Source organism: Akebia trifoliata, chromosome 1, assembly GCF_017979445.1.
Source record: "Akebia trifoliata isolate Shusen 1 chromosome 1, ASM1797944v1, whole genome shotgun sequence".
Taxonomy (NCBI): Eukaryota; Viridiplantae; Streptophyta; class Magnoliopsida; order Ranunculales; family Lardizabalaceae; genus Akebia; species Akebia trifoliata.
In genome coordinates, this window is record NC_141375.1 from 24,244,590 (window position 1) to 24,256,666 (window position 12,077).

General features: G+C 36.7%; 1 protein-coding gene across 1 annotated transcript; it reads left to right on the plus strand.

Moving 5' to 3' along the window:
* The first annotated feature begins 3,873 nt into the window (after positions 1-3,873).
* Positions 3,874-10,355, plus strand: LOC147411122 (Pre-mRNA-splicing factor 3). Its single transcript, XM_086444732.1, has 6 exons — positions 3,874-4,728; positions 7,534-7,824; positions 7,916-8,392; positions 8,488-8,682; positions 8,752-8,912; positions 9,188-10,355. The coding sequence occupies exons 1-6, from the start codon at positions 3,958-3,960 to the stop codon at positions 10,062-10,064; spliced, it is 2,772 nt and encodes a 923-aa protein (XP_086300858.1). The 5' UTR covers positions 3,874-3,957; the 3' UTR covers positions 10,065-10,355.
* The last annotated feature ends 1,722 nt before the right edge of the window (positions 10,356-12,077 follow it).

A 12,077-nucleotide genomic window follows, 5' to 3' on the forward strand; every position in this document is an offset into this window, starting at 1 on the left:
TTTGAATTTTCAATTTTAAGTTTGGGATTTATGTGGAAGTTCAACAGCCGTTCATTTTCAAAACCTTGGATCAGGCTCAAAATAAATTGTTTTTTTTTTTTTTTAAATATTTTGGATATGAGTTTTTCAATGAAACTTAAGAGTTGTGGTGTTGGATTGCTAATGTGGTAATCCATTTGAGCAAGTAAAGGTAAAAATCTTTTACTAATTAGTAAGAAAAATATTTATGTTATAGGTTTACCGTGTGCGAGATTTCTCCATTTTTGTTTTTTCCGCATTAATTGGGAAATATTAGTTATATTGCTTATCTCGTTCGAGATTTGCATGATGTCATGCTTGTCTCACAAGATAGTGTGATATTTGAGTCACTGTTTTCTTATCATCTAACAAGGAGATCAAGATGGGTCGTCCGAGTAATGTCAATCTCGAACAAGATTTAAATTCATGATTACAACAGGAAAATGTCAAAAGCACGGTTTTAAAACTCCTTTTGGCGTCTCGTCAATGAACAAGACTGAGTCGTCTCAAACGAAATTTTCGACACATTTGAGATGTCTCATTCAACAATGAGAAAAATAAACGTGGGTTTTAAATCTCGTCCGATACATTGACTTGTCTATCCATCTTGTTGGTAGACGATACCGAAATGTATCGGATGAGTCATCTTAGTCTCGAAAGAAATTTAAAACCATCGTCAAAACAAGAATTAGTTTTAATTTTAGTTTTAGAATTACCCATTCATGGATTTTTCTAATTCTCTTAGAATCATTTGTCTAAGAAATATATCGTGGTATCTAAGAATAATACTTTCTCGAGAAAATGCACAATCAAATACACTAGTGAATTACATTTTCTTTTATAGAAAATCTTTTTTCGAGAATTTGATTTGAGATTTTTAAAAAATCTCCTTTCTAAAAAAAATCACCAATTATGATCTTGTTGGAAATTGGGTGTTTGATTTTCGGGGATAGAAAATGATTTTTTCACTATCTTCAAAATATTTATGAAATTGTGGATTTCATTTTTCCATCATTACATGTAGGAAAATGAACGTGGAAAAAATGAAATTCACCCTATTTTCTATCCCCAAATCAAAGTCATAACCTTATCTCTTCTTCTTTTTTCCCACCACCACTGTAATAACAATCATATCTATCATTTCCATTACCGAGGCCACCCCTCTCATCCTCCTCCTCTCTCTCATCTTAATCTTCTTTTTCCTCATATATATTTTTCCCCATGATTTATCAAATGAAATCAACCAATCGGTTTTGAAATTCGAACCCTACCCATTTTCCACTCTCATTTTTTCATTGATTTCAAATTTCTTGAAAATCACTTTCAATGCAATCAAACATAGCCTAACTACATATAGATGTTCAATTTCAATAGGAATAGTACATTATAAGTAAAAGTTGGTATGCCAATTGAAACTCTCTTTATTATCTATATGGGGAGCATTCAGAGGCCTTAAAGAGAGCCAAACATTTTTCAAAACATAGGTTAGAAGTTTAGGAATGAGCTGATTTTTTGTGAGGGTGGATCTCTATAATGAAGAAATCATCCTCACAAAAAATCGGCTCATTCCGAAACTTCTAACCCTAATTTACAAGTTGAAGAATTGTGGACCGTCTAATTTTTGTAAGCCACTCTTGATAGGGTTAGAAGTTTCATAATGGCCTCTTTTTTGTGAGGATGTTCTCCTCGTCAGACAAATCATCCTCACAAAAAATCAGCCTATTATGAAACTGCTAACCCGTATATATATATACATGATTCATAATAAATGAAAAAATAATAATAATAATAATAATGATTGTCTGACTCCACCACTCTAACATACTCCCCCTCCACTACTCCCAATGTAGTATGTGACAAAATTGTAGATTTTCTCGAAATGCATAACCACACATGTTTACAGAGATGTGTAGTTGTGCATCTCAAAGAAAGAAAATCTACTGTTTTGACACATGCCGCATCAAGAGTGTAGAAGGGGAGTATGATAGAAGGGGAATCAGAAAATTGCAACTCAACAAAAAATTGAGAGATATTTGAATACTATAAAACTTGATCATCTACAATCAAATATAAAGACATCTCCAGTTCTAACTCAAGGCTATTTTCAAATTCAAATTCATGTAAAAAAGTGATAAAAGACTCACCAATCAAAGTAGGTATTGGCTAGCTTAGTTGATAAAGTCTTTGCATGACGATATGGAAGACCTAAGTTTAAATCCAATCAATATAAAGTTATTGAACTCAATAAAAACAAACTTACTAATAAATTTAAAAAAAATAATAAAAAATAAAAAAGGAGCTCCACTCCTTTACTCAAAATGTATCATGCACAAGAGACTCAAATGTTTACCTAAATTCTCCATAGTTATATTTGAATAAATTTTAGTGGAAAAAGTTGAAAGAAAGAAAATTTTTAAATAAGAAGGAATTTTTAAGAGAGTTACTGTTGGCACCCCAACCTTTACTTATTACACACAATTAAAAATAAATAAAACGCTGAATCTCAATAGTACACTGTTCATTTTTATTCCCAATTGCAGTGAATTCATCACTTTTATAATCTACAAATTCGTGAAAAACGACGAATTCACTGAAAAATCATGTTTTGAGAATTAAAATGATCAATGTATCAAACTTGAATGTGGACATAAGTTGCGCAGGTTTTGGGAAAAATCTCATAAATAAAATAAGTAAATGACTTGGAATAAATAATAGTTGTGGTGTCGATTGAAGCTCACTCTTTTTTTTGTTGCTAAATTTCTATTTTTTTATTTTATTTTAAATTTAATATTTATATGAGCATAATCATAATTGTAAACAACTATTAAGATGGTTTGAACATGTTGTAATGTTGATATAATAATTAGAACCAAACCATCATATGTTTGAATGGTGTGTTTTAATTTTTAATTGGGGTGCGACAAAAAAATTAAGAAATTGGGTACAATAAATAAAAGTTGAGGTGCCAATAACAGTTCTTATTTATTAAAAAAAAATTTATTTAAATAAAAATTTGAGCTTTATCATTAGAGATTTTTAATTTGTCATTAGAATGCTCCACATCAAATAAAAAAATTATTCAAAATTTCACTCCAAATCTCCAACTTAAGTAAAATTGAGTGCATAGCTGGATATACCCTAATTAGTATCACAAAGACACCCGTAGAAACACAAAAAGAGGAAAATAAAATCTTAACTGTCCTTCCAACAAATAATAAAGATGAGATTATGGGACCTAAGGATTTTCAACAAACATCATTAAGATATTTAATTCAATCGATAAGAAACATGATTTTAAAATTCGTCCGAGACATTTCTCTCAAGTTGTCTCGATATCTCCCAACAATGAGACGGACACACAAAATATTAGGGTTTGATAACATCTTGCAAGACAAACAATACATATCAGACGATATATCAAAAATCTCGTCCGAGATAAACAAGATCTCCTCTGTTTTCATCTCCAAACCATATCATTTCATTCCCACAAATGATTTTTTATCTTCTTCTCAGTTCTTAGCTAAGTGAATCAAAGAACAAAAGAGTTTAGTAAAAAACACCATCTTCCTCCTCTAAATCAAGACGAAATTGTTGAGGGTTTGCTTCTTCTTTCTCCTTCTAATCAAGTAATCTCTCTCTTTCTCTCATTTATAGAATCATTTTAGAATTTTTAAATGGTTTAAAATCATTGTCCCGATGCCGATCGTGATGAGATGACTCGTCCGAGACAACTCGGTAGCGAGGACCAGACGAGAAAACGAGTTTTAAAACCAAGAAAAGAAAACAATGTTTTTCATCTCATCTTAGCCGTCTATCTGAAATTGAGCATCAAACGTTGTTTGAGATTAGAAACCTATTTTGTACAGAGTCCTCATCGAAGATGAGAGGTCAGAGGTCCCAAAGATCACTGAAACCCTAGAGAGAGAGGGAGAGAAAGAGATGGATAGGGTTCACGAGAAGGAGAAATCGAGCAGAAAAAACAGAGACGGTAGAGAGAGAGACAGGGAATCAAGCAAAGATCATCACAGAGAACATCGCGATCGAGATCGAGATCAGAAGCATCGAAGTAGTAGAGACGATCGATCGAGAGAATCAGAAGAAAGGCATCACAGTCACAAGAATCGAGAGGAGAAACGCTCTTCTAAGGAAGAGAAACACAGAGATGGAGATCGACATCGAGCGAAGGATTACTCGTACGATGTTGATGAATCGAAGCGCGAGCGATCTCAAGAGCCGAAGAATGGGAGAGAAGAAAGCAAGGATGAAAGGGTTTCACGAGAAGAATCTGTTGAGAGGCGATCTTCTTCACACAACAAGAGGAAAGAACGTGGTGAGAGCGAGGATCGATCGGATAAGAGTGATAAACGAATTAGGGTTTCGAAGGAGGAGAAGAGAGAGAAACGGAGGTTTGGAGATAAGGCTGTAGAGGATTCTGCTTCTAGGGTTTTGAATGGGAATATTAAAGAAGAGATGAGTGACGGACGAGAATTCGGTGACGAAGTAAAGGAAGAACATATGAGAGATGTTAATGGAGGAAGTAGTAGAGAGGATAGGAGAGAAAGGCGAAGATTTGATGATCGAGCGAAGGAAGATTTGGAAGAGAAACATGTTTTTGATGTAAAATCAGAAACAAAACAAGTGGTAAATGAGCGAGTCGATAATAAAGATCAAAGCACATACACTTCAATTGTGAGCAGCTCCATTGTTAATGTGAGTTGATAAACACTTTCCTTTTAATAATCAAAATTTAATTGAATTCTTGGAGTGTGGCTAATAATGTGGAATTTTATTGATCACTGTTTTTTACTGCCTTTTGTTTAATATATTCAGATTTTTCTGCAAATGAATTTAACCATAAATTAGAAATAAATAATTGAAATAAATTGAATTCCTGTTGTAGGACTAGTCATACTGTGTTGGGTTATCGTTATCCTTGTGTTTTGAAACCATGATTACGAATTGAAGAACTAAAGCTGCTTGCACCAAGAAAATGATGTATTAGAAAGTCATATTTCTGAAGAGTAGAAGTGAGAAAAGCAAATCAAATGCCAACATAAACTTTAGTTTAAGCACGAAACTGAATCCTGACTCATGCTATAGGCAATTTTGTCGCCACCTTCGGTTAAAAAACTTGATTCATGTACCCCACGAAAAGATTTGAACGTTGGGGGCGGAAATTGAGAATAAAACAATTATTTAGATAAAATGGTCACTCGACTTCTAAAACGTGGTGTCAAACTTTATAAACACAAAAGGATCTGCATTTATGAATCCTCTATATCCCTTCAAAGAGAAGCAGCAATCTTTGTCTATAAGTGCAAGGTTTTAAATTATTTATTTTATTTATTTTGGGGGGTAGGGTGTTGGGGGTGGAGGTGATTGAATCTAGAAAAAGATAGAACTATACTACAGGGGTTACCTGTTGATGTAGCTTTTGCACAAGGTTTTTCCAGTTAAAAATTCATTATATCTGGAGAAGTCTCAGCATTTGATAACAAGCACTTGGATTAAAAACCCCATGACAACACACTAAGCACCAACATGCTTGTCTATAAAAATAATGCATTAAGTCTGAATTTTGTCTTGTAAAATTCTTGAAAATGGTCTTTCTAGGTATCATGCACTTCAGATAAAAAAATGTTCATTGTTGTAGATATAGTTAGAGATTTTTTTTTTCTTTCATTATGCTACACTTTGGATCAGAAATTTGTAATCAAGATTTTGGACACAAGATTCTCAGAGAATTCTGTATATTGCTGGGATTACCTATGCTTCTGGTTTGGGTTTCTTCTGAATTTAGAGCCAAATTATAGTGAGAATTCTGATAGTTTTACTAATAATTTTTTTTTGATAGGTGTTTTACCAGTAATTAGAAAAAGAAAAGTACTTAAAGTATGATAAATGAGAGGGCTACCTTTTATGTCAATTTGGTATTCTGTAATTATTTCTGACTTCACCATATAATCTGATTTTAGGCAACGTCACAATTTTTAAAAAACACCCAGTATCTGATGTTCCCTTCATTGTTCATGTATTTTTTTTTTTATAAGTATAATTTTATTTCTAAAAGAAGGAAATAAGTACAACAAGAAGTTGAGATGACCAACCTAGGTAACCGGAAAAAAAAAGAAAAAACTAACTGGGGCACCAAGACTCCCATCTAAAGACAAACTCTTCAAATTTAGTCTTATACAAGATTGGAGGGATTCATAGATGTAGTCTGTACCACTTAGCAGTTAGCCATTTCCTTGGAACAACATATACATATCAGGCATCACTGATGGTCATTGATTAACGAGCGATCTATTATATCAATACTGGTTAGAAACAGAAGTTATGACATTTTAAGTAGTAAACTACATGAAGAGTTTACTGAGATTTGTTCCTGATCTCAAACATTAGTTTTGTGCAAATGGACTTGGATCTTCTCTGGTATTTTTTATTCTTTAATGCAATCTTTACCCTGGGTTGAGACAGCTTCTAGTGCCCACAGTGTAGTTTCTATTGGTTGACAATGAATGATTAGTATTTGGACCCGAAATAGGAGTGTTGTATTAAATGGTGAGTAATGCCCAGTTCTCTTCTCAAGCTTCTGTATGGTTGATATGATTAAAAATGAACAATAGCATCTGCGACACTTTTTTATGTTTGGCAAGGGATTATATGAATGAGAACTACTTTGCATCTTTTGTAACCGCTAACCCTCAAGGCTCATCAAAGCTTTCCGTCAGTTGGCATTTTAGACTCCAATAGAGATTGTAGTGCACCACCAAAGAGTTTGAGCAGTTGATTTCATTCATAAAACTAATAAATATCATTGCACGCTAGACAGGTTTTGAAAAATAGTTTTGGTTATTTAATTTTTTATTTATTCAAATCAAAACTTGAAGGCACATTAACAGTTATTGAAGCTAGTCAAAGCTTTTTACAACCTTGTTCCTATAAGCAATTTTTTGTCAGCACTATCTCTGGGATTCAACCAAGACTGTATTTGATCAAATATCTTAAGTTGCTTGCTCTACTTAATTGTAAAATATGCTCCTGTGGCCATGGAGATGTTCATGCCTGCTGCAGCACCCATGATGGTGCCAAGTTCATGCATAGGCGTGCATACTCATATGTGCATATGGACTATCAAGATGATGGAAGAGAAAAAATATATATTAGCCACATTCAGATGGTTTGGCCCTGGTCATCAGCCACTTTGACAAATCTTAAAAATATGCATTTAGTCAAAATAAAGTTTTTTTTTTCCTTCCATTGATACATCAAAGTTGTTAAATAGTAAGGATTTGTGTAATGTATGATAAGCAAAGAGCAGATAATTATGTAAAAAGTTGTTTTTTTCTATAGTTATCTCTTCTTCATTTTGATATAGCTAGCAACTATATTAAGGAAATCATGCTGTTTCTTCTCTTTCTAAGCCTACAAAATCTTCTTTTGTGATATGTTAGAATATGTAGACAAAATGGATCTTCAGTTTCTAATTCTAGCATGCAACTGTTCACTCTACAGGGTGCTTCTTTGGAACCACACAACATGAAATCAAGTGCTGTGTCTGAGACTTCTTCGGCACCTAGTCATCACCCCCCTCCTACCAAGGTATCTTCCATTTCTACCACCAATGAAAATAAGGGAGTTAGTGTTATCAGATCTCATGAGGTTCATGGAAAATCCAGTACAGATGGGCCAACAACTTCATCCACCGCCAAGAAAGGAAGTCTGTCTCTTGATGCTTTAACAAAAGCTAAAAAAGCTTTACAAATGCAGAAGGAATTATCAGAAAAGCTGAAGAAGATTCCATTGGTAAGTTGTTTAGTTATGTATAACCATAAACATATATTTTCCATGAGTGACTAGAGAACGGTTTATCACATGGTATTTCTTGGTTTTGTAGTTGAGCAAGGTTGCTACCTCAAGCTCGGATGATACTTCACATGTGGGATTTAATGAGGGGCCAAATTCCACCTCAATGAGCATGGGAACACAGCATGGGTCTATACCCCGGACAACTACCACTGTGGTTGCTCCTCCTCAGCCGTTAGCAAGCGCATCAACTTTACCTGCTGTCACTGTGGCCAATATTAATCCATCGCCCAGTGGCATGACTGCTCTTGCCAGCCTTACAAATTTACCCAACTACGATGCTGTAAAACGAGCACAAGAACTTGCTGCCAAGATGGGATTTCACCATGACCCTGAATTTGCTCCTCTCATAAATATGTTTCCCGGGCAGCTGATGCCCACAGATGTGACTGTACAGCAGAAGCCAGCCAAAGCTCCTGTTCTCCGTTTAGATGCACTCGGTAGAGAAATTGATGAACATGGGAATGTGATCAATATGCCCAAGCTGACAAACCTCAGCACCCTAAAGGTTTGTTCTTTGTTCCAATCAGTTGGCTGCTCTTCTCATTAATATCTTCTTTGTTACTGAAGTTGCTAGTGTCATGTTATTTGTAAAATTTCCAGGTTAACATCAACAAACAGAAAAAAGAAGCATTCCAAATTCTTAAGCCTGAATTGGATGTCGATCCAGATTCAAATCCCCATTTTGACCCAAGAATGGGTATTGACAAGACAAAGATATTGAGGCCCAAGAGGATGACTTTCCAGTTTGTAGAGGAAGGCAAATGGTCCAAACAGGCAGAGATAATTAAATTCAAGGTAGTGTATGTGACAATGAGACTAATGACTTCCTGGTTTTCTGTCTTGATAATTTACCTTTCTTTTCAGAGTCAATTTGGAGAAGCACAAGCGAAAGAGTTGAAGACGAAGCAAGCCCAGCTTGCAAAGGCAAAAACTGAGCCTGATATCAACCCAAATTTGATAGAGGTATCAGAGAGGATTATCATCAAAGAAAAACCCAAGGACCCGATCCCTGATGTCGAGTGGTGGTAAGTTAATTTACTTTGACATATTATACTAGGCAAGTGCCATCATCCTCGGTGATGGGAACACTTGACCGTGGATTCGTCCACATACTCTAATGAAGTGGATTTGGGTCACTACATGTATGTGAAGAAACTCATTGAGGGAACCCCTTGAGTTTGTGACTTTCATGCCCCTCTTAGATGAAGAGTTTTTACCAATTTGATATTCAGTGACCTTATCATATTTTTTTTTAATAGATGCACATGTAATAACTAATAATGTACGTTGAATAAATCAGGGATGTGTCGCTTTTGCCTTCTGGTACCTATGGTGACATCACCAAGGGAAGCATTACCGAAGATAAATTGAAAATGGAAAAGATCACAATCTACATAGAGCATCCACGTCCTATCGAACCCCCAGCTGAGCCTGCCCCACCACCACCACAACCCTTGAAACTAACCAAGAAAGAGCAGAAGAAATTACGGACTCAACGACGTCTGGCAAAAGAAAAAGATAGGCAAGAGATGATAAGACAGGGCCTGATCGAACCCCCGAAGGCCAAGATCAAGATGAGCAATCTCATGAAAGTCCTTGGCTCCGAAGCCACCCAAGATCCCACTAGGCTTGAAATGGAAATCCGGAGTGCAGCAGCTGAGCGTGAACAAGCCCATGTTGACAGGAACATTGCACGTAAGCTCACTCCAGCTGAGCGCCGAGAAAAGAAAGAGAGGAAGCTCTTCGAGGACCCAAACACGCTGGAGACTGTCGTGTCCGTTTACAAGATCAATGACCTCTCACATCCACAGACGCGCTTTAAGGTCGATGTTAATGCCCAGGAGAACCGTTTGACGGGTTGTGCAGTGATCGCTGACAGTATGTGTGTGGTGATTGTCGAAGGTGGCTGTAAGCCAATCAAGAGGTATGGCAAACTGATGCTTAAGCGGATAAACTGGGCCACTGCTGTGGCAGATGAAGACGACGAGGATGAAAATGAGGACAAACCAGTCAACAAATGTCTGTTAGTGTGGCAGGGCAGTGTCGCTAAACCGAGCTTCAATAGGTTTCTTGTTCATCAATGCAGGACCGAAGCTGCTGCACGCAAAGTGTTCTCTGATGCTGGGGTAGCTCATTATTGGGATCTAGCAGTTAATTTTGTCGATGATCAAGCATAAGTGGGTAATCCAATAGTGGATGAATTGTCTTTTTTCCCATCAGAAATTGATGGTTTTGGAAGGAACTCCTGATAGGTATGCTTGTCTTTCCCCACTTGGATCTTTTTTGGTTATTCGCGTTGTGGCCAATCTGTAGACTCTACCCATTCGTGCATCCAACCTTGTTGATTTATCTATTCAGTTGACAACCGCAGACAGGTTGTGAAGTGGTTTACTTTCTATATATTAAATTGCGGATTGCTTTACATATAATATAAACTGTCTTTGAGTTTTGACAGGATTTAACATTAATCTGTTTATTGGCCCCATGTTATTATGATGAAAATGCTGTAGTGATAAGCCGTAATAACCATCATTGTTACACTGCATGGCATGCCCATCAATCTGGAATTTCTTAACTCGTTTTGATCACTGTTTTAATATTTTGGATATGTAAAAATAATAAGAAACTTAAGATACAGGGAAAGTATAACCCGGTGAGAGAGGCCTTGCTAGAACGATCAATCTACAATGAATTTTGAAAATATGGTGTCATGCTGAACGGATATTTTTCTTCATCCATTTTATTTTGTCTAAGAGCCATGACTTTTGTAAGGACCTCAGTATGCCTGTAGAGAAGGCAACGGAGCTGAAACACATTCTTGCTGTCCTAGATGATCTCTCTGCTGAAGAACTCGGTGCAAAGATCAAGGAGTATGCCATAACTGCTCCAGATACTAAGGTACCATGAAAACAATCAATCATGAGAAATAGGTAGGTACCCGAATAAACCTATAGCTCAAACTAACCATGGAAATGATAAAGGTAGAACGCAAAGTTTATGAGCTTAAAGAGGTCTGGGTTCGACGTAGAAGAGGGCTTGAGATTAAGGAGAAAGGAAGAAGAATGGAGTCAACAATTCAGTTGATGGAGGAGGAAGCTTTATGGGTATCCAAACAACTTGATGTAGTGAGGACCTCATCGAAAAGCTTCAAGGCGAAGTATGCGAAGGATGGAAGAATATTCCTGATTCAGGAAGAGCGAAATCTATATGGTAGATTTCTGAAGCTTCAACAGTTCTCTGAAAATTCTCGTTCTCGTGGGATTGTGTTCCCAGCAGGAGTAGGAGGTCAAGGATGGGGGGAAGTTAGCCTAGCGATCAAAATACGATTTATTCCAGATGAGAAGATGAAGGCGCCAATGGTAGAGGGTGGGATAGTCAATCCGTGGGTGAAGGATTTAAATAAATCTTTCGTTTCTAATACAGAACGTTCTGAGACGTCAGGAGAGAAGAGGAGTCCCAGTGAAATGGTTAAACAAGCTCACAACAATGGCATAGTTTTTGGCAAATGGAGATGGGCTTTTATTTGTAGCTCAAATTCAGGGGAGGCAGATTGGGAAGAATTTTTGTCAGTAATGAAGCAAGGCCTTTCTCAGGCGGTGAAGGTTAAATTGTTAACGTGGGAGCCAATGACTCGGGTGCTGATGGTGGGTAACAAAACAGAGTTTCTGAAGGTGAATTCAAATAGAACAGTGTCGCTGGGTAAAGTGTCTTTCTATTTAAAACCATGGTATGCGGACTGTAACATATTAAAACCAGAATGGAGTGAAAATGGAACATGGGTGTGCATCAAAGGCCTTCCGTTTCATTTATGGGTTAACTTAGCCTTTTAGAAAATCGGTGCCCAGCTGGGTGGACTCTTAGAGGTGGATCGAAATACCCTGTATTGTGCGAGTCTGGACGGCGCGAAGCTAAAGGTCGGATGCTCTCCATGGAAGATGCCAAGGGGTTTGTATCTTTGGGTAGATGGTTTTCGGTACAAGTTAGGGGTGGAGGTGGTAGAAACAGAAGCGCAACGGTTGGAATCCGTAGAGAACAAGAAGAAAGGAGACGAAGTGGGGGTTCATATCTTAGCTGAGTTAGGAAATCAGGGAGTTGATGAGCATGTTCAGTCAAAAGAAGTAGAGAGACGAACGGAGAAGAAGAGATCTGGTAGTAGCATTTTGGAACGGGCAATATCAAGGCTAGTAGGA